General features: G+C 50.5%; 1 protein-coding gene across 1 annotated transcript in view; it reads right to left on the bottom strand.

Annotated features, from left to right (window-relative positions):
• Nucleotides 1-26,426, bottom strand: part of Gpr107 (G protein-coupled receptor 107) — a 68,731-nt gene that overhangs the window by 17,553 nt on the left and 24,752 nt on the right. Inside the window, exons 10-14 of the mRNA XM_027942839.2 lie at nt 21,704-21,779; nt 20,347-20,420; nt 19,782-19,899; nt 16,815-16,945; nt 14,726-14,769 (exon numbers count right to left, since the gene is read on the bottom strand). Of these exons, the coding sequence (XP_027798640.1) occupies nt 14,726-14,769; nt 16,815-16,945; nt 19,782-19,899; nt 20,347-20,420; nt 21,704-21,779 (443 nt within the window). The remainder of the gene's footprint in view (nt 1-14,725; nt 14,770-16,814; nt 16,946-19,781; nt 19,900-20,346; nt 20,421-21,703; nt 21,780-26,426) is intronic.

Raw genomic sequence — 26,426 nt, 5'->3', positions numbered from 1 at the left:
ACCTAACCTCTCTGAGCCTCTGTTGCTTCATCTCTTAGGCCAGAATACCAACACCTACCCCTAAATGTTCTGGACAAATACCAAGACAGTACGTGAAAAGCCAATGGCTCACAGTAAGCTACCCGACCCGATGTTACAGTATTAGAACCTGTTAGGATTATATGGATGAACCCAGCACCAACAGTGGCAAATACTGTGTCCCTGGGCTGCCACCTGGTGAGTCAGGAGGCTGAGCAGGGCGGTCAGCTCAGGGCGAAGCCTCACCAGCACTGTGCAAAGAGCAACCAAGCAGCAGGCCTCAGGCTGGAACCCCAACCCTCCCTTTGCTTTTCTCCCAAAGACCTTCCCAGAGCCAAGGAGGTTGACAGCTGGCTGCTGTGCAGGCCTCAGGGGAGCTGGGCTCCCTTGGGTGAAGGCTCCCGAGGCTGGCTGGCTATTTCTGACCCTGCCACTGAGGAGCAGCAAATATGGTCAAAGAATGAGCACGGGGAGAGGAAACGCGTCCCAGATGGAGCCAGGAGACCTACACCCTGGCACCGGGTGTAACTCCGCATGCCTGCCCCCGGGCCGCACCGCCTTCTCCAGGCCCTTGTTTGGAGGAGGATGTACTCGGCGGGTCAGCACTTCTTCATGGCAATGGCTCACCATGAGCAGTCCCCTGGGGGGGGCTTGGGTTTTTTTTTTTAATATTTATTTTTAAATTTTCGGTGGACACAACATCTTTATTTTATTTGTATGTGGTGCTGAGGATCGAACCCAGCGCCCGCGCATGCCAGGCAAGTGCGCTACCGCTTGAGCCACATCCCCAGCCCTCTTTTTTATTTTTTTAATGTATATTCATTTACAACAATTTTTGTGTCAATTTTATTGAGGTACAATTAACATACAGTAAGATTTGCCAGTTTGATACGTGTGCATGTGGTGCTGGGGATTGAACCTAGGACCTTGTGCATGTGAGGCAACAGCTCTACCAACCGAGCTGTGTCTCCAGCTCCGGGGGCTGGTTTTTGATACAGCTGCTCTGCCTGCCCCCATTCTTAGAGTGGTGGAAGGGGGGGCTGCGCAGACCTGGAAACCCCTGCAGGCAGAGCAGGGAGCAGCTCCGGGAGCCTCTCCAGGGCCTGAGGCCTGCAGACCCCACTTCCTCTAGCTCTCAGGAAAATGGCCATGATTCCCAAGCTTCCTGCCGACGGGAGCAGAACAAGTGCCTGCTGCAGCAGGCAGGGCCACCGCCCTGGCTCAACCCTCCCCAACCCAGCAGCAAAGGAGCCCACACAGCACCCGCGGGAGGTGCTGCCCCCACCTAGACTGTCGCCTTTCCTCTTTCGTCACAGGGTAACTAGGCAGATTGCCCCTCCCCCCAGCTGGCTTCCCTGGGAGGCCCTGGAACTGTGATGATGGCAGAAACAGCAGCACTGGTGGTGGCCATTTACTAGCAATCACCACAAGCCACATACCCAGTGGGTATCTGAGCTTCATCTCACAATAGCCTCTATGAGAGGGCAGCCAGCCTGGCAAAGGTTAGTACATTATTGAAGTCACACGGTCCACCTGGAGAAGCCAGTATCCAAACCTGAGTGCACCCCCTCCAAGGACCAAGCTCTTAACACTGCACTTCACAGTCAGAGACCATGCTGGCTTCGGGGGTCTGCAGCCAGTCAAGATGCCTGCCACGCCCAGGAGCTGCCAGCAGTCTGCTCTGAGGCCTTAACACCCAGCGATTTATGGACCACACAAAAGGCAAGGCCCACAACAGCCTCTGAATGGGTGGAAAACTTGCCAGACAATCCTTGCCTGGATGTAAAGAAAGCCCCAAGGCTTAACCGCTCCCCCCAGGCCCAGGGGCACACATCGGAGACTCCAGCAACTCAGGAAGCTGAGAAGGGGGGCTGCAAGCTCTGGGCAGCCTGAGCAACGCAGAGGCCCTGTCCCAAAATAAAAACACAAAGGGCGGGGGCGGCTCAGTGGTAGAGCACCCCTAGGTTCAATCCCCAGGAAGAAAGAAAGAAATCCCACCTATCCCTCCTCCCTTTCCCCACTTCTTTCCTGCTGTGCTTCAGAGGGAACTGTGAGTCAAACCAAAAATCATAAAAACATGGGTAATGGCAAAGTCAGGATGGCACTGGAGCCACTGGGACTCTTTGGTCGCAGCAGCTCAGATCTGCCTAAGCTCGGGCTCAAGAGAACCCTGCTGGGGGCTGGAGAAGCTATGCCATGTGAGGCCACGCCTGGCCTGAAAGCTGGCGACACAGCCGCTCAGTCACCAGAAGACACAGCCCCACATGGACACAAGACCACACAGCCTGAAAGCACTCCTCCACGAAGAGAAGACCCACCACTGCATCTCAAAAGCAGCACCTGGACCAAGTCTGGGAAAGGCTGCAACAAGACAGGAACCACTCCACAGAACACAAGACCCTTTGCTCCTAAAACTACTGGGACAGGTGAGAAGTGATCTCACACATTTCTTTATTTGTTTATTTTTGTGAGGTACCAGAGATGCAAGGCAAGCACTCTACCACTGAGCCACAACCCTGGCCCTCAAAACACATTTCTAACACACCTTAAAGCAATGGTCCAGATACATCAATAGCCATCAAGCTGACAGGGCTGCACCTCTCATTCTGAGTAAAATTAGACATCAACGCCAGGCATGGTGGCCACGCCTGCAATCCCAGCGACACAGGAGGCTGAGGCAGGAAGATCACGAGTTCAAAGCCAGCCCCAGCAACTCAGTGAGGCCCCTAAACAATTTAGCGAGACCCTGTTTCAAAAAAAGCAGGGGTGGGGGTGTGGCATGGGAATGTGGTGGATAAGCACCCCTGGGTTCAATCTCCAGGACAAATACATATGTAAATAAATTAAAAAGCATCAAAGAAGCAAAACTGGCGGAGAGTGGGCTCCCAGGCACACCAGCAGACCCGCCTGCTCGTGAGGACAACTGAGCCCAGGATTAAAGCCCTGCTTGGGCAATATAGCAAGGCCCACTTCAAGGAAAGGAAGTGAGCTCCAGCCCATCTGACGGCAGGAAGGACACCCATCGTCAGCTTCAGCCCTTGCTCACCTGCCCTTTGCCTCTACCAATGCCCACAGCGCAGCAGAGGGACGGCAGGCAGGGCGGGTCGGATTGCTGGCCAGCTCCTCGGCCAGCGTGGGCATGCAGTCTGGTGTCTGGATCCATCAGTCCCACACCACACCCAGCCTGCAGGGGAGCTGAGCCTCGGGCGGCCTCCACATAGGCCCCAGCTGCCCCCTGCACAGGCACAATGGGCAGCGAGCTGAGCGGGCAGGTCAGGCTTCTGGTGCTGACACAGGCCAGCGGAGCCCAGGAGGGCAGAGCGCCTGAGCCTCCCGCAGGGCTGCAGTAGCCATCTTAATAACAGCTACCTTGCTGGGGCCTCAAGACCCACGGAAACCCAAGGCACGTGAGGATCCCAGGTGCATGAGCCAGGCCAGGCAGGCCGGAGAGGGCACCGAAGGCACCCACCACGGGGCTCCAATGGGCACTCAGGTGGCAGAGGCAGGAGAGCCCTGCTGAGGACAGGTCAGGTGTCCCTAACAAGGATTCTTCTCGGCAGCGCTATAGGAGACTCTAGGCCATTTTGGCTGTGGCTTACCTAGCGCAGGTGGCACCCCTGGTCGACTAGTTATGTGATAATGTTGGCCAGAAGCTGGGGTTGAGCTGGTGACACTACAGGAATGTTAGGTGATGTGTTGAGGCAAAGTAGTGAAAAGAGGTTTGTGGAGATTAGAAGAAATTAAAAAGCACCTATTAAATTGTCTCATAAAATAAAATGTCCCCTCTCCCTCTAGGCTACCAGCGGTGGACACAGTCCTTAGAGAGCAAGATGGAAGTTGGGCCTGGGTAAACACGTGTGTGAAGTCACACCTGCAGCCTGCGGCCCCACAGGGCCCCCGTGAAATGCCTTCGTCATAGGCTCCTGGGAAGCACCCGCTTAGGGGCAGGCCAGCCACACCCCTGTGTCCTCTGAGGCCACTTCACCTCTTGCTCAAAAGACACAGTAATATTCCAGGTGCTCCCTGCCTCTGTCCCCAGCGGGTGGCCTGGGGACAACTTCAGGCTTCTGGATGGCCCAGCCGACGGCTCCATTCTCCAGCTACCCAGGGACAAGAGAAAGGACGGGGGACGATTTCCTCCTCTCGTTTCTTCTGCCTCTGCTCTTCTCCATCACAAAATGCTGCCCCAAAGGTTCTGGGCAGGCTCCCTGCGCTAGGACCGTTCTGCACGGGAGGGGTGCACACACAGCACACGGCGCCAGCAAGGCCAGTCTCCTAACCACCTCCTCCTGGAGGCTTCTGAGCTGGAGCCTCGGGCCGTACCCTGACAACAGTCCTCACTCACCACCAATGGCCCAGGCACTTTGGGCTACCTCAGGTCCTGCCTGGAGAGCCAAAGACAAGGCTGGCCAGGCCTGGAGCTATAGTGAGGGAGGAGCCAAAGGAGGCAGGGACGGGTGTGCTTACCAACCTCCCTAGGGACGCCCAGAGCCTGCTCACAGCTGAGGGGGTCCATATCCAAAGCCACCTTGCTAATTAAAGAAAAGTGCAGAGTCACCTCAGAGAAGCAAGCTGGTAAAATACTAGAGCAGACAAAGTCCTGAAGAACACAGTTCTTATCACATTTGTGCTTTACAGATTTCAAAGTGCCCAAGCACAGGGTAAAGAGGCAGCAGTCACGATCACTTCATTAAATATAGTTTTAACTTTTGGTACTGGGGATTGAACCCAGGGGGCCTGAGCTACATCCCTAGCTCTTTCTATTTCTAATTTTGAGACAGGATCGCATTAAGTTCCTGAGGCTGGCCTGGAACTTGTGATCCTCCTGCCTCAGCCTCCTGAGCAGTGGGAATCACAGGTGTTCACCACCAGCACCTGCCTGGCTTTAAGTATGGTTTTAAACATGGTGCCTCTTACTGTCCACAATGGCAAGGGATGGCAACCTCCTTCTATCACAGTTGAGACAGCGAATGTTTGGCCTTATGGGCCAGATGACCTCTGTCACAACTACTCAGTTCTGCCCTGTAGCACAAAAGCAGCTGTGGCGATGTATACACAAATTGGCATGACAGCACTGGACTGAGACTTCAGGACAGGTGGAATGAGATGGGCCCCTGGGCCAAAGTTTGTCTGGAATATCATTATATCCTGATAAGTTAGAAGACAGAATCTCTGCTTTTTCCTCTCTCAAAAAAAGATTATATTCTTACTTAGCAAAAACTTAGATGAGCCGGGAGCAGTGATGCACGCCTGTAACCCCAGCGGTTCAGGACACTGAGGCAGGAGGGTCATGAGTTTAATGCCAGCTTAACCAACTTAGTGAGACCCTAAGCAACTTAATGAGACCCTGTCTCTAAACAAAATACAAAAAAAGAGCTGGGGATGTGGCTCAGTGGTTAAGCACCCTTGGGTTCAATCTCAGATACTCAAAACAAAACAAAACAAAAAAACCCAACTTAGATGACAAAGTCATAATTTTCCAAAAGCAGTCAGTGGCTTGTTCTGGCAACATCCACCACTGAACTTACTCTGCCACAAGCAGACAAGGGCAGATCTTTTAGCGCTAGGTGTTTTCTAAAGGGCAAGTTACCATGCGTTCACGCTGTGTTACACATGCACAGAGGGAACAGGCAGCCGGCACACGCTCCACGCCTATACTGCAGCGAGCCGAGCGAACCGAGAGCCTTAGCAACAACAAAGACAAACCAGCAGCCTCCATTCCTCTGGGTTGCCCCGACATGGGCTCCTCATGATGGAAAGAGGCTGACCTGGCTCACGATCCTACAGACCCCGGAGCCTGGTACCAGTGCTGCTGGGCTTCTGTGCGAGAACACTCATTCCAGGAGAGAGCATGCTCCTCCTACAGAGCCACCTGCCTCCTGTGAGCCCCACCTCAAGTCCTCCCTCCTCGGCATCACCACACTGGGACCAGGCTTCCGGGTCCATGAACCTTCAGGGGACAAACCGTATCCAAACCATGGCACGATCCAATCAAAATGGACAAAGGACCCAAATTCACATTCTTCCAAAGAAGATGAATGAATAGCCAACAAGCACTTGAGAGGATGCTGAACACAGTGAGTCACTAGGAAACACGACTTCACACTCATTAGGAAGCTGCTACAAACAACAGAACAGGCCAGACCCACCCCTGTAATCCAGGATCCCAAGTTCCAGACCAGCCTAGACAATTTGATGAGACCCTGTCTCAAAAAATAAAAAGGGCTGGGAATGCAGCTCAGTGGGAAAGCACTTGCCTCAGGTCCATGGGGCCCTGGCTTCAATCAATCCCCAGTACCAATAAATAAATAAATAAATAACAACATGTTCTAAAAATTTTAAAACATGAGGGTCTGGGGGTACAGCTCAGTGGTGCTTTGCATGCACATGGCCTTGGGTTCTGTCCCTAGCACCAAAAATAAATGAAAAAATCAAACTTAATTTAAAAAATGTAAAACTCTGAACATGGGGGTACCCACTAGGGACAGGGTGTGGCCCACTGGTGGAGGGTGTGCTGAACATGCATGAGGCCTTGGGTGCAATCTGCAGCACATGTGGAAAAACCAAACCAGAAAATATTAAGTGTAGGTAAGGACGTAGAGAAATCAGAATCTGTGAACAATGCTGCTGGGAAAACACAATGATTTGGCCACCGTGGGACACAGTGTAGCAGTCCTCAAAACACTGAATGCAGGATTATCACACAACTCAGCAGTTCTACTGTGGGGTGCACACCCAAGAGAAGGCAAAGCAGGGACTTACACAGGCATCTGTACACCCAAGTTCAGAGCAGCCTCATTCACAATGACCACAAGGTAGAAGCTGCCAGGTGACACTGACACATGGAGGAAACGACTATGCGCGGTATAACGTGACAGAGCATCTTCCAGCCTTAAAAAGAGAACCTGCAGGGCGTGGTGGCACATATCTGTGATCCCAGGAACTCAGAAGGCTGAGGCAGGAGGATCGCAAGTTCAAGGACACCTGGGCAACTCAGCAAGACCCTGTCTCAATAAAAAGGGCTGGGGATGCAGCCCAGGGACAGAGCGCCTGCGGGTTCAGTACCCAGCACCATACACACACAAGAAGTAGACACTGGTGTCCTTGATCTGTGGTCCCTAGACCCTAACACAGCCAGACCCATGGAGAGTGAAGCAGAACAGTGACCAGGGCTGCAGAGGAGGCAGTGGGCTCTGCCTGCAGGGCTCAGTGGGGAAGGGAACTTCTGAGATGGGTCATGGTGGTGGCTGCACAATAAGGTAAATGCACTCAATGCCACAGAACTGGACACTTGAAATAGTTCAAGTGTATGTCACACTTATTTTACCAGGATAAAAAAAAAGGAACAGAAAAGAAACACATACACACACACACACACACACACACACACACACACACACGAGAACACAAGGCTCTGAGGTGGATTTCAGGGAAGTGTAGAGAAGGCAGAGGAGGGGACCAGGGCTCCCAGCCAGACTGGAAAGAGCCAACATCAGGGGATTTCAACTCATGCCACAGGGGTTATGAATTAACCCTGGGGTCGAGGGCTCGAGGACACAGGGAGGTCTTGCCCCAAGTCTGCAAACAGATTACTCAAAAAGGGAAAAGAATACTGTCTAAGGAAAGCAAGAATTAAACCCATAAACATGAGTCGCCTCCATACACAATCACCATTTCTCTCACCAGCAGGCTCTGTGGTTTGGGGGCCTCCCCCTCCCCCGGAACACTTCAACACTGAGCTACACCTCCAGCCCAGCTGCCTCAGCCTCGGGGACATCAAACCTGGGGACCACAGGTGGGCCTGCCCCACCAGCTCCAGCACATTGTCCATTAGGTTTGTTTACATGAATATACCAAATAAAACCCAGTTCTGCTGGGCACAGTGGTGCATGCCTGTAATCCCAGAGGCAGGAAGATGACAAGTTCAAAGCCAGCCTCAGCAAAAAGTGAGGCACTAAGCAACTCAGTGAGACCCCATCTCTAAATAAAATACAAAAAAGGGCTGGGGAAGTGGTTCAGTGGTTAAGTGCCCCTGAGTTCAATCCCCAGCAACACCCCCACAACCCTGCCAAAAAAACTAAAAACAAACAAACAAACAAACAACAACAAAAACAGTTCTTTGGCATGAGGTGCCCTGAGGTAAAGGACAACTCAAATAACCAAAAGCATTCAGCAGAGGGAGTTGGAAATAAACTCAACAGGTAAATGAGGAAAAGACCCAGCCGGGCTTCTGCTGGCCGTGACCAACAAGGACTTGAGAAGCCTCATCTCTAACGCCACTTCTCTACGGCGTTTGGTCTCGGGAACCCCTTACTTTTAAACATGAATGAGGACCCCAAAGAGTTTTTATGTGGGTCATATCTATCGATATTTACCACATTGGAAAGTAAAGCAAACATTTCAAAAATACTTCAGGCTGGGGTGCAGTTCAGTGGCAGAGGACTTGCCTACCACGGTGAGGCCTGGGCGCCTCCCTTGAATTCCCCCAAGAGTCCCCTGTTTCTTGATATTGCATGTTAACATAATTAACACTTTCTTGTTTAAATAAAACAAAATCTTTTCCAGGAAAAAAAAATTAAAGAAAAGAATTGTTTTCCGTATCTGTAAACCTCTGCAGTATCTGGCTTAATAAATGTAACTGGACGCCCATTGTTGCTCTGCATTTAACCTGCTGTGCGAGCCTGCTGTGGTTGAAGTGGAAGAAAGAAACACAGCGTACATGGGAGGAGGTGAGCGGGTTTTGTATGTTTGTTGGAGACAGGTCTCAGGATGCTGCCGGGCTGGTCCAGCTGTGGGCTCAAGCGGTCCTCTGATCCTCCTGTTCCAGCCTTCCCGGTAGCAGGACTATAATCACGTGCAGGCAAGCGGAAGATCCATACTGCCTGACTCTACGTGAAAACTCAAGGCCAGCTTAGCAAGACCCTGTCTCAAAACAAAAACCAAAACACACAGCAGAGTTCATGGGGTGGGGAAGCTGCACTGAACCCAGGAGACCTCCCCATGGTCCCCCAACTGCGCCTGCTCACCTGCCCCTGACTACAAAACTTTATGTGCCAGGTGGGTGGAAAACACTCTCAGGAGTCAGCAGGACTCTTGAATACAGAAAGGTCCATATAAAATAGTTTCAAAGATCACATTGTTAACATGCCCATAGAACCGCGACTGTGAAGCCGAGCGGCAGGTGAGAGTTCTCCTACATACGACTTTTTAGTCGGAAGCACAGATCATATCATTGGCGATACATAGTGCTAGTTGTTCAACCTGGGAGTGACATGGTCACTTCATTCCTTGTTAAGAAACTGTCTGCCGAGAGCCTATAAGTCTGAGTAGCCAGAGCAGCCAGTCATTCCTTCAGATACAAACAGCCAAGAGAAAAGCGGCCATGGGTGGGCACCCATAGCAGCCCCAGGCCACATGGCACAGCCCCTGTGCACATCCTGCTCTGCCCACAGAACATCAATATTGATATCAAGGTTGAGATATGACATTTACAATCTGTGCAGAAGCATCACAGCATCCCCCCCCGCCCCCCAGTACTGGGATTGAACCCAGGGGGCTTTACCCCTAGGCTGCATCCCAGCCCCTCTTGTTGTTTTGAGACAGGGTCTGCTGGGGCTGACTTTGAGCCTGTGATCCTCTGCGAGCCTCTGCCCCGGAGGAACCAGAGGAACCGTAACTGTGTGTCACTGTGCCTGGCTCATTAAGGCCATTCTTAAGTGGCTTGAGAGCTTTTTGTCCCTGCGAATAGGTGGCAGTGAAGAACACAGGCTGCTAGTGCAGCTTGGTGCCACAGCCCAGCATTGCTTTAGTACCAGCAGTGCAAACGCCAACAGTCAAAACGCTAAGGAGGGATCCTTGTGGGAACAGTGGGGTCCTGAGGATCCCCGGGGAGCTGCTGTCCTCACAGGTTCCTCTTATGGCCAAGGCTCCTTGCAGAACCCACAGCAGCTCAGATCCAGACCCTGCCTCCAGAATGCCACAGCTGGCCAATCACCGCCGTGTAAAGGCTTCTGAAGCCACATAAAAGGTAAGTCTGGCTTGCCCGCAGAAACGCAAGGCCAAAAGAAGGATGACCAGAGTAGAGGCTGCCATCTTATTTATGTTGTCCGAGCCCAGGCCGACCCTAAGAGGAAGCCACCCGGGGAGAGGAGCCTGCAAGCTCAAGAAGAGACAGTGGATGGATCCTGGCAGGAGCACAGGGGACCAGGTGGGCGTGACCGAGCAGGACTCCCTAAGCTCAGAGGCCCCTGCAGCACAGGGAATCTCAATGACAGAGGACCCAGGAAGCAGCATGTGGTAGAAGGGACAAAGGGCTGAGGACAGCGGCAGCTTCCTCCTTCATGTCTTCCTTTACACTCCCTCAGATGCTGTTAAAAGGAATCCAGAGACAAAGAAGTGAACAAAACCCAAGGCTCTCTGGAAGCTGTGTTCAGCCCAAATGCCAAACAACTACAAGCCGCACTCTGCCTGGCCTGGACTGCACTTCGGCTACTAAGGAGAACCTAAAGTCCGAGTCCCAGTAAGGCCATGAAATGACCAGTGGAATGACAGCCAAGGAAGAGGCACCAAAAGGTCAGGTCCCTGTGGCTGCCCTGCTTCCAGCTCCGACAATGTCACCGCCTGAGGCCCCACAGGCCTGTCCTCCAGGACCGGCAGATCTCAGGACAGGTGAGGGGCACACAAGGTGGATCACATAAGGAACAGCAGCTGGCCATGTGCTTGTCCTGCCTTCCCATGCGGCCCTTCAGGGCGTGACCACACTGCAGTCACCACTGAGAGGGGCTAGCTAGCAGAGCGCTGTTCCTCAGTCCTCTCCACAGGGGAGACTTCACTAAGGGAATGTGGCTGCCTAGCCTCTGGGAGTTTCACTAGATGACCATTTTTCAAAGGATGGAGTGGACTGGCTCAAAAGCATCCACCAAGAAGACAACTGGGCCGGATGCGGTGGCGCACGCTTGTAATTCCAGCAGCTCCAGAGGCTGAGGCAGGAGGATCACAAGTTCATAGCCAGCCTCAGCAACAGGGAAGCGCTAAGCAACTCAGTGAGACCCTATCTCTAAATAAAATACAAAACAGGACTGAGGATGTAGCTCAGTGGTCGAGTGCCTCTGAGTCCAGTCCCCGGTACCCTCCCCCCACTTTATTTGGGGGAAATAAAGAAGATAGTCTGGCCAGGTGCAGTGGTGCACGCCTGTAATCCCAGTGACTCTGGAGGCTGAGGCAGGAGGATCTCAAGTTTGAGACTAGTGAGGCCCTAAGCAACTTAGTGAGACCCTGTCTAAAAATAAAAAGGGCTGGGGATGTGGCTCAGAAGTTGAAACACCCCAGGGTTCAATCTCTGACACATAAGAAAACAAAAACAAACAAAAAAAACTACCCGCTGACAATCCAACCTTCTCATTTTTTTGTGCCAGGGAGGGAAGCCAGACCCACACACTAGGCAAATGTTCACCCACTGAGCAACACTCACAGTCCACAGACACCCCACTCTACTCTACTCGGTCCCTCCGTCAAAAGTTTGTGGTGGTCCCTGCTGAGGAGGACTGGGTGTTCTGGACAGAATGGGCCTGTGGGTGCCAGCGCCTGCTTTTACCCTGCTCTTTGCTGAAGAGGCCCATGCTGCCACCTGGTGGAAAAGTGAGAAATTGCCTTGTGTGCTCCCAGCAGCACAAAAGCAGGGTTTACCACAGAGGCTGGGGGACAACACTGACCCACCCTGGGCCTCAGTGGCTGTGCAGTCTACCCCAGGCTGAGCCTTTCACCAAGTGCTCAGCTGAGGGCCAACCTCAGGTGAAGTCAGGGGTCGCAGAGACTGCCAGGCAGCAAGTCACCCCTAGACCCTCAAAAGCAAGGTGGAGAAGGCACTGAGGCAGCAGATCTCAGAACAACAGAGAAAGGAGAAGGGCATTGGTGAGGAAGGACCCGAGGAATGCCCCAAGGGCACAGGATGAAGCCCAGGAGGAAAAGAGCCAAAACCTACCACTGAGAAAGAGAAACAGTGCCCTTAGGACGGCCAAGTGTTTCTGGCCCGGTGGTGGGGAAAACTAATTCAGAAACACCAAAGTATACAAGGATAGAAGAAAGGTTCTTTTTTTTGGGCACAGGGAATTGAACCCAGGGGTGCTCCACTCCTAAGCCACATCCCCATCCCTTTCCATTTTTTTATTTTGAGACAGGGTCTTGTTAAGTTGCTGAGGCTGGCCTCCAACTTGAGAACCTCCTGTCTCAGTCTTCCATGTGTGGTATGATGTCTGCTCGTTAAAATATTTTGTGTTAATATATTACAGTAAGGGGGAGGACCCTATTGATTACATGACAAAACAAAGGTTTTTTTTTGTTTTGTTTTGTTTTTAATACAGCATGCGTAGATGGGAGAAAAAAAGGACAAAATATCCCCAAACAATTACTATTGCCAAAAGGTGGGTTTTCATGCTTGTGGCAAGGTGCTCTATTAAGCTTCTAATCTCCACTTTATTTTTTGCGCTTCCTTTACTCCACTGCATGAACGCAGAGAGAGGGCTCTCTAACGCAGCTCCAGGGAAGGTGACCAGCAAGGCTACTGCACACAATGTCCCAGCTCCAAGCTGTTGAAAAGAACCTGTCACAGCAGGGAGCAGTGGCACATGCCTATAATACCAGCGCCTCAGGAGGCTGAGGAAGGAGGATTGTGAATTCAAAGCCAGCCTCAGCAAAAGCGAGGTGCTAAGCAACTCAGTGAGACCCTGTCTCTAAATAAAATACAAAATGGGACTGGGGATGTGGCTCAGAGGCTGAGTAACCCTGAGTTCAATCGGGCGGCTAAGGTAGGAGGATTGCCTCAGCTTCCCCAGTACCTTATAAAAAAAGTATCTGTCACAGAGAGCATTCCAGTGCAGGAAAAGGGAACCCAGTGCTTTGGAAGAAGAGAGGACTAGAAAGAAGACAAACGCTGGCTGAGGTTGGGGGAGTCGGGAGCAGGCCTCGGAGCAACCATGGGTCCGAGCCTGGCATGATCCTGGGTATGAGGCTGCCCAGAAACAAAAGCACCAAGGCCCGAGCAGAGGGAATCTCTACAGTCACTCTTCTGGTCACAAACCGGGAGAGCCTCCTTAATACCATGCCCTAAATAAGAACCCAGAGAACCCAGAGTGGTGGGAAATCACTAAATCAGCTTTCGTGCAATTTGTTTTTTTTCGTACTGGGGTTGAAGCCAGGGGTGCCTTACCACTGAATCAGATCCTCAGCCTTTTTATTTTTTATTGTGAGACAAGGTCTCACTACATTGCTGAGGCTGGCCTGGAACTTGCAATCCTCCTGCCTCAGCCTCCTGAGTTACTGGGATTACAGGCGTGGCCACCACACTAGTTCAGGTTTAACTCCATTTAAAAGAAAGAATGTGATAATAATTGTACTCTAAAGCCTGTGAAATGAGACTCGTGGCCATTATGTTTTCTCAAATGAATCCACATTACTTTTTTTTGTTTATCTCTAGTGTTTTTTTTTATTTATTTTTATGTGGTGCTGAGGTTCGAACTCAGTGCTTCACTCATGCAAGGTAGGTACTCTACCACTGAGCCACAGCCGCAGTCCCCACATTACTTTTGTAATCAGAATAAAAGGTTGGCAACAATATTTTATTTTTAAACAAAAACTTGTTTCTTTTTACTACTGATAATGAATATTCTGCCTTGAAGCACACTACTACCGGCACTGGTAAGACTTTGCACATCCCCTGAGGGCTACTGCAACCTTTGAGATCCGAGGGCCTACTGTGCCACTGGATCCTGGTCCTGGGCACTAGTTAAGCCAGCCCAGAAACACTGAAACACATATTTTCTTTATGGCTCCTTTTCTGATACAAGAGGCATGATTGGAAAATCAAAGAGATGCAGATGGGTTATAATGGGATAACCATTTAAAATATCAGCTAGTTTTAAAGGTTCTTTTTGGACTCAGAGTTTTATTTAAAATTAATACCAACACAACCATTTTGAAAATATGTTAGGTCAGCAGAAAAGACCACTCTAAACACAGCCAATTCCACTCCACAGCACTCCTATTCTCACAGGCAACATTAGCTGGCCCTTCCAGGACACAAATGGTTCTAAGTCAGAGAGAGAGAGAGAGAGAGAGAGAGAGAGAGAGAGAGAGATTGAGATTCTTGGTACTGAATACTTAGTCCATAGGTGCTCTATTACTGAGCTACATCCCTAGACCTTTCTATTTTTTTAAGACAGGGTCTCACTAAGTTGCCTCCAATTTGTGATCCTCTTGCCTCAGCCTCCCGAGTCACCAGGATTTCAGGTGTTTGAGACCACTGATTTTTTTTGTTTTGGGGGGGTGGTACCAGGGATTGAACTCAGGGTCCCACTGAGTTGCTTAACTCCCACTTCCCCCGTTGCTGAAGCTGGCTTTGAACTCACAATCCTCCTGCCTTAGCCTCCCGAGCCACTGGGATTACAGGCTTGCACCACCATGCCTAGCACTGATTCAGTTTGAGAGGGTAAAAATCACAGTCACAAGTAGAAACGAAATCCCAATATGCAGCAACCTCCCCCAAGCCTCTGTATACAACTGGTCTCTGTGACACTCAACACATGCTTCTCCACCATGCATCCACTGAATGCTCCTGCAAACCTGGTCCCCAGGTCCCCTACCCACCCCAAAGAGTGCCCGGTGTGGGGTTCAGAGGGAAGTGGGCAATGTGCAGGAGCACGAGGGGACTTGCCTTTTCCATCTGTGGCTGAGGCTTCTTGTAAATGTCTGATTGACCTAAAAATAAACATTTGGAGAAAAAAGGTTAGCTGGCAAATTTGCATTCTTCTTTATTTCCTGCTCAAGCTGCTTGGGGCCTTGAATTTCCCTATTACAGACTGAAAGTGTGGACTAGTGACTTCAGAGCACTCTTCCTATGCTAACCCGCACCTCCCCAGTTATGGCGCTCAGGCCTGCGAGGCAGGATGCCCTCTGCTGGTGGAGACAGGGGCAGTGAGTCTGGCAGGGCCTCAGTGAAGAGAACTCTCCTGGTCTCTACCTACCTCAGTCCCACAGTCACCCCAACCTGACTATGATAACAACAGAGCCTCGCTAAGGTCTCCTGCCACCGTGAGAGAACTGACCCTAGAAAGCTGCTGGCCACCATCTACGTCTGGGTCCAGGGGCTGTGAACATATGGTTTATGCAAACTCATTAAGTGGAGATTTATTAATCTGTGGAAAACTGCTGCCCCAGGGAGTCTTTTTTTGCTGTGCTATGCCAGTAACTAATGACTGCCACCGCCACTCAGGCAGGGGACATGTCACTAAAGAAGCTGCAATCGGAGTCCCACGCACAGCGCTGCCACTAGAGCACGGCTGCGCGCAGCAGGCGGTGGGGTGGGTAAGGGAAGAGGGCAGGGTCTGGCAGACCCAGGCTCCCTCGGGCACTGCCACTTCCTCTTGTGGTGAGTAAGCCACTTTTCCTAAAGCCTCAAGAGCTTGCCTCTGTGAGGTCTGAGCGGGCTGCCGCGGAGACTAACCAGCGTAAGGCTGGAACCGGCCCAGTGCCGGCTGAATTGAGTACTCTAAAGAATTATTCATGTTATTTCTTAAATTACTTTTCTAGACCTTATTTTTTTCATTCACAGTATTTTTAGGGATATTTAGCTGAAGTGGTCTTGCCATTTGGATCTGTTCATTAGTACTGTAATTGACCAGTGGCAGGTAGATCTCTGCTGGTCTGGGTCCCTGGCATTACTGCCTGGCAATGGCATGTACAGAGCAGGATCTTGCCTGAGTGCAGTTACGGCCCGCCTCCTCCCCTGGGCAGCATGCGGAGGAGGGGGATGCAGGAGCTCTGGTCCCCTGCTCTGCTGGCAGCTGTCTGCTGAGCTTGGATGTGCACACAGGCTGTGTGGCTATCCCAGCTGGAATGAGGACCAGCTTCACTGTGCTCCAAGCAATCTACAAACCCCAAGATCCCAGAAAATAACTAGTGTTCTGCAGAGGACACTTCAGTAAGAAGCATTTTGCTTTCCTTAACCTGGATTTCAGAAGAATTTACTGCACTCAAATAACCACGGAGCTAGATCACGAGGGGCGGGGCGAGGTGTTTTGTTCCGCCCTCTTCCCTCCTCCACTGGACCCTTACTAGACCAAGAATCTCCATCACTTTGAATGTGATTTAACACGGATAGTCTTTCCCTTCACGCACTTCTTTATGCGTACTCAAAATGCAATACATGCACCTGCAGCCTGTCACCTGCAGGAGTGCAGCACACGGTTCTCAAGTTGTCAGAACTGTGCATGTGCTGACAGCCCACTAACTAGCGTTCATGAACTTCCTCATTCTCCACCGACCTGGCAGGAAAGGGTTATTTATGGGAATTCAACTCCCTGTCCGCTGAAGTCAGCCTGCTGTTTCCCGTTGCCACCAAGTTCTCCTTCCCAGACTCCAGTCTAGAACTGTGCTCTGCCCCAGCCCACGCTGCCAGGCCAGCTCCATCAGAAGTACCTGGGCTACTTGATAAAGACTCGGGGCTGGGGCTGGGGCTGGGCTCGGTGGTAGAGCTCTTGACTAGCAAATGTGTCGTGCTGGGTTCAATCCTCAGCACCACGTAAAACAATACATAAGTAAAAAGTATCATACCCATCTACAACTAAAAAGAAAAGAAAAAGACACAGGTCCTGCCTGGACACTCTGTGGGCAGTCTAGCCCACAAAGCTGTACTAAAAAGCCCAGAGGCCCTGGGTGGTTCCGACCAATTTAAGATCAGCCAGTTCAGCTACTGGGTTGACAACCGGCCCCGGGTGCGGGTAGCTCCTCCTGGGGTCACTCACCACACCACTGGGAAGAGGATGGCGCCACAGCATAGCAGGTCCACCAGGAACAGAGAGTCCTTCCACAAGCCATACTCGGTCGTGCCCTCCTCTGTGGACTCTATGATGATGTAGGCCACGTTTGCCAGGACCTACGGGACACAAGAAGCCACTGAGGCCCCAGAGCAGGGCTGGTGGGGAACGCAGAGCCTCCACCTGCGGCTGCTGCACTACTTCCTAAGCTCTTCCAGAACTCTGCCACTCTGCAGGTAAGAAGCGCAGGTCCTATGCCCTCCCTTGGACCAGGTCAGGCTGGTGATGGTTCTGACCAATGGAGTGAAGCGGATGGGACTCATGTGACTGCCAGGGCAGACACAGCTCCCACTGGCTCTCCCTCCAGACCTTTACAGCCCGAGCCTGCTGGGAAGAAGTCTGCGGAAACGGCCATGCTAGACCATGCAGACAGGAGACCCCGAGGGGCCCTGCTGTTTCTACCCCCTCAAGTCTTCCCAGCTCAGGAAGAAGATGGAAAGACTTCTAGACACCCCCAGTCCCAGTCACTGACCACAACCACGAGACTCTGAGGCAGACCTACCAGTTAAGCCTCTCCTAAATTCCTGACCCACAGAAATTGAGACAGAATGACTGTTACTGTGGCTTAAAGGCACTTTATTTTGGGATGACTTGTTATGTAGCAATGTATAATTAGGACACTTTACTTTGCTTTTTGGGTACCCAGGCCTCATCGGTCACTCAGGTGCTGAATGGATGGCACTTAATGCCCCATTTAATCAGAAAACCTACACTCCCCAGTGACAATAACTCTTCTAAGTACCTGATAATAGGTTTGTTTGATCAGAGACCACAGAGGTAAGAATAGCAGATTTCAGCCCAGCAACCGAGTAGCCACACTGGTCCTGAACGACTCAAGTTCAGGCCTTCGCCCACATGCATGTCTGGCCTCTATTTGCAAAGTCACGCCTTTGCCGTGGGTCTGGTCTATAACTAGGCTCTTGGTGTGCTACGAGTCTTTCAGCTTTTCAGTCTTCCAGCTCCAATACGACTGACCATTAAGGAAACTGACATCTCAGGACACGTTCTTTCACAGACACCAGTAGGTACAGATGCAGAGATGACATTACAACTACACGTCCCATGAGAAGTCCAAACACCTGCCTGGCTTGCTGTGAAGATGGCTAGTTCTCCAGAGGATCATAAGGAACACAGAAGCTGCGGTGCTGTGATCTGGGAGGCCTCGAAGTGTGGCTCCTTTCTAGGTATAGGACTTATGAATGAAGCTGGCACAGAAGCCAAACTTCATTTAGTACAAACGCAAAGCTGAATTTGAAACCTCAGTTTCCCCACTGGCCCTGGCTCCTGCGTTCTTACCTACTTGTTTCTCCTGAAGTCTTTTACAGTGACCGTACAATGACAATGGGAACACAAGAGCTTCTCTTCTGATGGTGACTCCACTGTCCTTAACTCCCAGGGTTTACAGGAGACAGGATGCTCCTGAGAGGTGTCTGTGCTGAACAATGTGTCAACAATGTTCTCAAAACACAATTTTGTGCTATGCACCACTTAATCCTTACTCAGAAACTTTCAGCTGGGGCTGGGGTGTGGCTCAGTGGGGAAGCACTTGCCAAGCAAGTGCAAGGCCCTGGATTCAGCCCCAGCAGAAGGAAAAGAAAAGCAATCAAGCTGTCCACCAGTAGCTGTGGCTGAAAGGAAGCAGTTTTAACTTTTTAGGCTTATGTTCAAGGTCCTCTCCGACCAATCCCATGTCTAAGCACTCCAAACTTCCTCATATTTAATTTTTCAATGCCTACATTTCCTCAAAGAGATGTTCCATGTAACCTTGTGTGGTTCTCTTCCAAGGGAACAGGGGAAGCAGGAAAGTCCATGCCCTGTCACACCCCAGTTCAGGCGGGAGTGGGGGGGTCAACCTTGGGGGCGGTTTGAGTCTGTCTGAGGGCAAGGGATCCAGGCAGCCATCTAGCAAAGTGGGAGGAGGGCCTAGGCCTGTCATCTATAAGCTCTGAGAGTAGTAAGCTGTAGAACTTGATCTGGCCACAGAATGGCCATGTAACTTGACCACCAAGAGACCTGCATGTTCGCTGGTACCCTAGGTTCACCACACAGCGGCATCACGTGTCTGTGGCCACTACCTTGCCTCGGCACACTGCTTTCCTGCAACGGCTAGGCAAGTCCTCCCTGATAGAAAGCCCTTCTAGGGCACACCACTGTGAGTGACTGCTCCTGGACACCAGTGACTGATCTGTACTGTTCCCTGGGCGCTGATCTATGTTCATGGCTGAATGAGGGTAGCGGCACAGCAAATTCCGCCAAGCAGCCAGTTACCAGAGTGGATGGGCTGGTGCCCAGGGAGCCGCCCGCCTTCTCCACCTGCCACATTTGCACTGGTGCTCCAAATCACGAACCCAGGCAGAGAGCACCATCATCAAACTCTCTGTTACAGCACCCACGACTGCTCCTGTCCGTTACCTACCTCCAATATGACCGCTAAGTGCAGACAAGACAAGGTCCCTCACCCTGGAAGCAGCCCGTTCCCCAGCCCCGTCTCCAAATATAGAAAAGGTTTAATAAAGTCTGTCCCTGGTGTCCATGTAACTCAATGGGTATCATTCACATTCTGAAATACCTGGTTGGTAAAAATCACTGTGTATCTGGGCTTCCTCACTAAGAAGACAATTTTATTAGTGGCAATCAGGGGCAGAAGGGAAGGCAGTGTCCCCCCTGCACTTTTCTGCAGCTCTCTACCAAAGGCTAGGCATCCCTGCTGGTCTACAGAGTGTCTGGCTTCTCCCAGTGCGAGGATGAGAAGTCCAGATGGTTCAGGGTCAGGATGGGATGCCCATCTTCAATCCCCAAAGGCCCAACCTGGGGTCTCTGGGTGAGCAGGGTCTGTAGCTGAATCCTGCCAAGGGCCAAGAGAAGAAATGACGAGCAGGCCTGGGGTTCCTCTACCTGGAGTGGGATGACAATCATGAAAATCTTCTTGTCTTTATCGGAGAGGATGTGCTTAATGAAAGCCCAGCCGGTGCCGATGAGCGCAATGGTGATGAACAGGAGCGCGCCCTTCAACCTGGAAGAGAAAGCAGGTGGAGGACGCAGAAGGTCTCTTCAGATTCTAACCCAGCAGTGAGACTGGCAGCTCATTCCACAGCTGCACACGCTTCTTGTAAGACCAAGAGCCCAATTGTGAAGAGCTCTGTGTGTGAGCAGCGCTCCTCTCAGGTGGAGAGAGCTGAGGCTGCAGGAGAAGGGAATAGAGCAAGCCCAGTCCCTGGTCTGCACGGTGACCTCCGAGGCACCAGCTGCAGAGGGGGCCAGGCAGGCTGCCACGGGGCACGGCTGGTCAGTTTGGACAGCCGCCACCTATCACGGCTCTCCCAATTTCTCCTCCTTCTGTTTTTATTTTGTGGTCTGAGGACTATCCAGGGCTTCACACCACTAGGCAAGTGCTCTACCACTGAGCCACATCAGCCCCACAACTTCCCGCACACCACTTTTCAGTGGGTCGCATACTTACAGATGAGTTATGTAGTATACAACAGCCCAGCCCTCAATCGGGAATCCCTGGGAGGAGATGTAGTGGTAGTCGATCTGAAACCAACAAGCACATCTTAGAAAGGCTGAGCCGCCTCGGGCCTGAGTGCACGGCGAACAATAACCACAGCCCACTGACCAAGCCCTCCCTGTCCACTCACCACAAGCACGTACATGTTAACAAACACCAGGGAGCTTTAGAAATGTGACACTAGGCTTCAATGACACTAACATCCTGCCCAGGACCCTTGGGAGGCAAAAAATTCACACTAGCAAATGGCTGCCTATTCCCTTCTTAACAGCCTCCAAGGTCCCAATGCCAGCTGAGAACTTTCTCTTTCACGCCCTGCTGCTTACATAAGGAAATAGGTCAGCCAATGAGTAAAAAAATTAATGTAGGGCTAGGGTTGTGGCTCAGTGGTAGAGCTCTTGCCTAACGTGGGAGGCACTGGGTTGGATCCTCAGCACCACACAAAAATAAATAAAAATGAAATAAAGGTCTATCAACAACTAATAAAATTATTTTAAAAAATTAATGTCATTCAATCAACTGGCTTCAACTATCCTTTTAAAAAAAAATCCCAAATTTAGAGAGAGCTGAGGCCCCAAACACATCTTAACTAAAATGACAGCGTGCCCAAAGTGCCTCGTATACAAGTCACAAAGTCGAGAGCAGCTTTGTCCAACATGGACAATGTCATTCATTATCTCTGTGGCTCCAGAGAGAATTTTAAAATTTAGATCCAAATGAGAAATTACCTAAATAACTATTATTTCTTGACAATGTCACTGGACATGTCTGCTCTTCCCCGTGAGGATACTCTCAAACAGGCGAATGGGCCAGGTGGGGTCTGAGCACACAGGCCACACACTACAGGGACCGAGATCTCCCCTCACAGGCAAAGTCATTTCAATCTGCACCTGTTCTCCATACTCACAGCTGAGGCCTGGTTCTTATTCCTCAATCTTAAAAGCATCAAGGGTCCCGCCAGCAAGTCTGCTAACAGTGAACTTCAAATGCAGAAAGCCCACGAGGGAGACTGGGAAAAACAGAGGAAGTGGAGGCACCCGCACCTCAAGAAACGCCCAAAGAGGTACTAAAGCAGGACATCTAGGAGACCGCTGGTGGTGGCAGTATCAGGAGCTGACCCGACCTGGCCTAGCCGTGGAGGCTGGAATCATCTCCCCAGCCAGTTCCCCGAGCAAAAGGCAGCTTGAGGGAAAACATATTCTTTCCTCTTCTTTCCCGCCATCTAGCTATCCCTTTCCTCTGACTCATCCTTCCTGCTCACACAGGCATGTACACCGTTTCCTAAATGATCCCAGCTGCTTGTACATACTGCGTGGAACACCAAGGAAAGCGACTTGGTGAAAGGAAGGGCCGCCATCAACCAGTGAATTTTAAATACATCATTCCTGTAAAAATAAAAGAAAAGAATTAAAAGAAGATCCCATTCTCCCCAAGGACAGCCGAAGCATCAGAGACATTTATAAGCAAATAATCTGGGTGGCGGGCATACACCCGTTTTTGAGCTAGACATGATGGCACACGTACCAACTACCTGGGAGGCTAAGGCAGGAGGTTTGCAAGTCCAAGGTCAGCCTAGGCAACCCAATGAGACCCTGTCTCAAAATGGGAAAAAAAAAAAAAAAAAGACTAGGGAGCTCAATGGTAGAGTGCTCCTGGTTTCAATCACCAGTTGGTTCAAAAACAAGAAGTTTCTGCCAGAGAAAAAGTCTCAGATAGAGTCCTACAGTCACCTCTAACATACATTAACGCAGTGAGTAGAACTGGGAGGTAAGCAGCAAAGTCAGATTGGTGGGTTCCCAGACCTGCCAAGATGGAAATCTAGCCCAGCCTGCCAGTGTTCCCTGGAAACCACCCTGGGAAGGCCACACAAGTGAGAATGAGGTGGACGGATCTTCAAAAACAGCATGAAACCCTGGGGAATCAGAAAGATCAGGTGCAGCTGTAGGTGAAGGCTGCGGCCCAGCACACAAGAAGGCTGGGACAGGGGAGGGGACAGGGGAGGGGGGGACAGGACAGGCCCACACCCCTGTCTCTACCCTCAGGCCTGTGGGTAAATGACCAGATATTAAATTCCTCCTCCCATTCCCACCTCCCTCCAGGAGTTAACCTAATAGGACACACAAGACCATAATGGAGAAAGACCGAAAACTCTGTTAATAGAAAGAGTGACTTGGGCCAGGCATGGTGGCCATGCCTATAATCAAAGCAACTGAGGATGCGGAGGCAGGAGGATAGCATGTTCCAGGCCAGCCTGGGCAACTTAGGGAGACCCTCAGCAACTCAATAAGATACTGTCTCAAAATAAATAATAATAAAAAGGGCTAGGGATGCAGCTTGGTGTTAAAATGTCCCTGGGTTCAATCCCCAGAACCAAAAAACTAAAAATGAAAAAATAAGAAAAACTTAAGGAAGAGCCACAGGAGAAATGCACACTCAGAGACTGAGACATTCTGCAAAGGAACAGCATTAGAAAGTGTGGAATAGGCAGAGTTTACCTGTTATTCAGACAAATGGACCGATGGGACAGACCAGAGAGCCCAAGTGAAGACACGTGTGTGTGTGGAAGCTTGCCACAGGGTAAATGACACTGCATTGGTGAAAAAAGACAGACTATTGCAGGGGAACCATGGGAAACATGAGCTCGAACCTACAGGTGGGAAAAAATAAACCTGGTCTCCACTCCACATTTACACCAAAGGATTCCTGACGCATTTCAATTCTAAACCTAAAATTTCAGGATCTTGAAGTAGAAAGGAACTTCTTAAGATCCAACAGGCACTGCCCAAAAGACTAATGGCAGTAGCTTTGACTCCATTAAAACCAAAGATTTCCCAGGCGCAGGAGCGCACTCCTACGATTCTGCCACTTGGGAGGCTGAGACAAGAAGATCACAAGTTAAGACCAGCCTTACCAATTTAGTGAGCCCCTCAACAACTTGGTGAGACCCTGTCTCAAAATTTAAGAAGGGCTGGGGATGTAGCTTAGTGGTAAAAGTGCCCCAGTATCAAATCCCTAGTATATAAAAAACAAACAAAAACCCAAAAGACTTTCATTCAACAACAAATACCATAGACAAATTGAACTATTGGGAGAAAAAAATTATAATGTATAAGACAGACAAGGGATTAATGTCCAGAACATGCAAGAGACTCGTGCAAAGCAACCAGAAAAAGACAGGAAAAAAAAAAAAAAAACCCATAGGCAGGCACCAGAGGTGAAGATATCCCTGAAATGAAAATCCACATCATCAATATTCAAAGGAACGCAAAACAAAACGAGGTTCCAGTTTACACCCATGAAATTGGCAAAAATTAAGATGTGTGTGTTGGTGAGTGTGTGGGCCAACAGGAAGCCCTGGCACCATTGGTGAAAGCACACACGGGGGCCACAAGCAGGCAGCTGGAAGCACTTTATGGACCTGTAGGAGCACAGACCTCCCACCCTCCCCCTGGGACTGTTTCTCAGAGCACCAGCCCCTTAGGGGATCTGAGGAGGCTGGAGGGAGGCGCATGACAGCACCATCTGGGGTAGGAGGGACAGGGCAACCTGGTCGTACATGCACTGCCAAGGAATGGCACAGTCACATGTGGGGACGGAGACCATGGAGTGCTGTGGAGGGCTAGAAATCAACCCGTCAGGCACACGCAGTGAGGTGGCTGCGCAGAACTAAGGGAGAGTGTGAAAGAGCGACACCCAGACTGTATGCAGAGAGGACGGTTTCCACAAATTCATATTTATTTATTTTCTGGTACCAGGGATTAAACCTGGGGCGCTTAACCACTGAGTCATATCCCGAGCACATTTTATTTTAAGACAGGGTCTCATGTTGCTGGGGCTGGCCTTGAACTTGTGATCCTCCTGCCTCAGCCTCCCAAGTCGCTGGGATTACAGGCGTGCACCACTGCACACAGTTTATTTTTACTGTTTTGTGTTACTGGGGGTTGAATCCTGGGGGTGCTCTACTCATGTAGTTCCACGGAATTGGCAAACCCCCAGGACTTTTTATTTTTAGAGAGGACCTCGCCAAGTTGCTGAAACTGGCCTTGAACTTGTGATCCTTCTGCATGGGCCTCTGAGTTGCTGGGATTATAGGCGTGGCCACCACACTAGGCTAGGTTCTATAAATTTAAAATATATGCAGTACCAACAATATTACTTACTTGCAAAAATATATAAGTATCCAAACTGCCTTCACACATTTGGGTGGCTATTCCTGGTTGGGAAGGAGTGGGAGAGACAGGAAGTAAAGGGAGTGATCCGGCAGGAGAGCGGCTTGTGCAAAGTGGGAGTGGGAATGTGCTGACCTGGTGCACACCTGGCTCCGGGCTAACTCACAGCACTTCCTGTCCCGTGCCCACCTACCCAAAGGCCAAAAAGGGAAGTCCCGGTCAGAGCTGTCTGCCACAGTTGGAACAGCAATGGGATCCACCCCGAGTGCAAACCAGCCCTCCTGGCAAGCCTGACTTGTAGGCCACAGTTGCTGCGGTGACAGTGTGACAGAAAGAGCATAGGTTCCTAGGCCACAGCGACCTGGACTCAAATACTGGTTCTTCCTTGGTTTGATCTTAATCTCTCTGTGCCTCAGTAACCTCCTCTGAAAATGGGGGGACACCCAGCTAAACAAGCTGTTGGAGGAGGAGCTGAACTAAACATCGAGTGCCTAGCCACGTGCATACAGCAGGCACCTGGTGGCTACACCTGTGCATTCCCTGCTCCACAGCTCAGATTGGAAAGTAGCCTGACGGGCAGCAGCAGGCAGACCTAGGCCATGCCCAGCTCCGTCAGGTGATGCTGGCCAGGCCACTCATGTCCCCTCTTTGGACCTCAATGCATTCATGTGGCAAAGATCTCTTGTTCTTTCAGGTGGGCTCTGACGGCTTCGAGCCTCTCCAAGGCACCCGGCAGCCTCGAGTCACAGGCCTTCACACCACTCAAACTCCACCCAACAGGGCTGGCATTCAACTCCTGGAGACATGTGCCTTTCTATGTGCCTACAATACTCCAACAAAATAGGTCAGCCCCATTTGGCCACAGGCTTAGAACTGCTACCACCATTTCCTATCGTGAACCAGTGACAATGATTATTGTCCTTGCTAAGTATGGGGAAACTAAAATGCCATCAAAATACCTGGCTAGAACGCCATTCTGTAACACCTCACACCTGTATAGCATTCTGATGTGCAAAGCCCCCTCAGTTTGAAGGGAATCACACAACAAGCCCAAGAGCTGGGACACTTAGAAGAAGTCAGAGCACTTATCACTGTCCCAGTTCTGTGGCTGAAAAGGGGCTGAAAGCAAAAAAGCAAGCAGTTAAGGCCACACTTTTTTTTTTTTTAAGTTGTAGATGGACACAAAATTTTTATTTTTATTTATTTATTTTTATGTGGTGCTGAATATTGAACCCAGGGCCTCACGCATGAGAGGCAAGCGCTCTACCACTGAGCTACAACCCCAGCCTTAAGTGCACACTTCTGACTGCAGTTCCTACTTGTCTAACAAAGGCAAAAGAAAAACTTTCCTTAAAAAAAAAAAAAGCCTTTATGGCCTGCATCTGTAGGATTCTTTCTTTGTAATGGCTGTGCTTAATCTAGTCAAGACATGATCTGCAGGACCTTCACAAGTGAGCAAACTCTTTCCATCCAGAGGATGTACAGGATATTACAACACACAGGACCAGCAACTGCCTCCCCAGAACCAGTATCCCAGACTCCCAGCATGTCTATTAGAAGACAGTCAAGCCACCAGGGGAGAGAGGTCTCAATTTCTGCCTCAGGGCTCCAGAAAAAGAAGTATTTGGAGATAATTTGTTTTTAATTTCAACTGATCTATGTTGTAATACCATACTCACATGCATCAGTGAGTGAGTGGTCCTTTTAATATAATAGTTTATTCTAAACATAGTATTTTATTCTCAGCTTTCATGGGAGACAGAGAATTCATGCAAGAGCCAAGGCAGGAAGCCGAAGCTTTGGGATTTTGAACAAAGACCCAGAGCTGGACAAATGGGCTTGAAGAGGCTTTCTCCAGTGACA

Source organism: Marmota flaviventris, chromosome 13 (genome assembly GCF_047511675.1).
Source record: "Marmota flaviventris isolate mMarFla1 chromosome 13, mMarFla1.hap1, whole genome shotgun sequence".
NCBI lineage: Eukaryota > Metazoa > Chordata > Mammalia > Rodentia > Sciuridae > Marmota > Marmota flaviventris.
The sequence above is the reverse complement of the archived record's forward strand: the minus strand, read 5'-3'. Positions and strand labels throughout refer to the sequence as shown.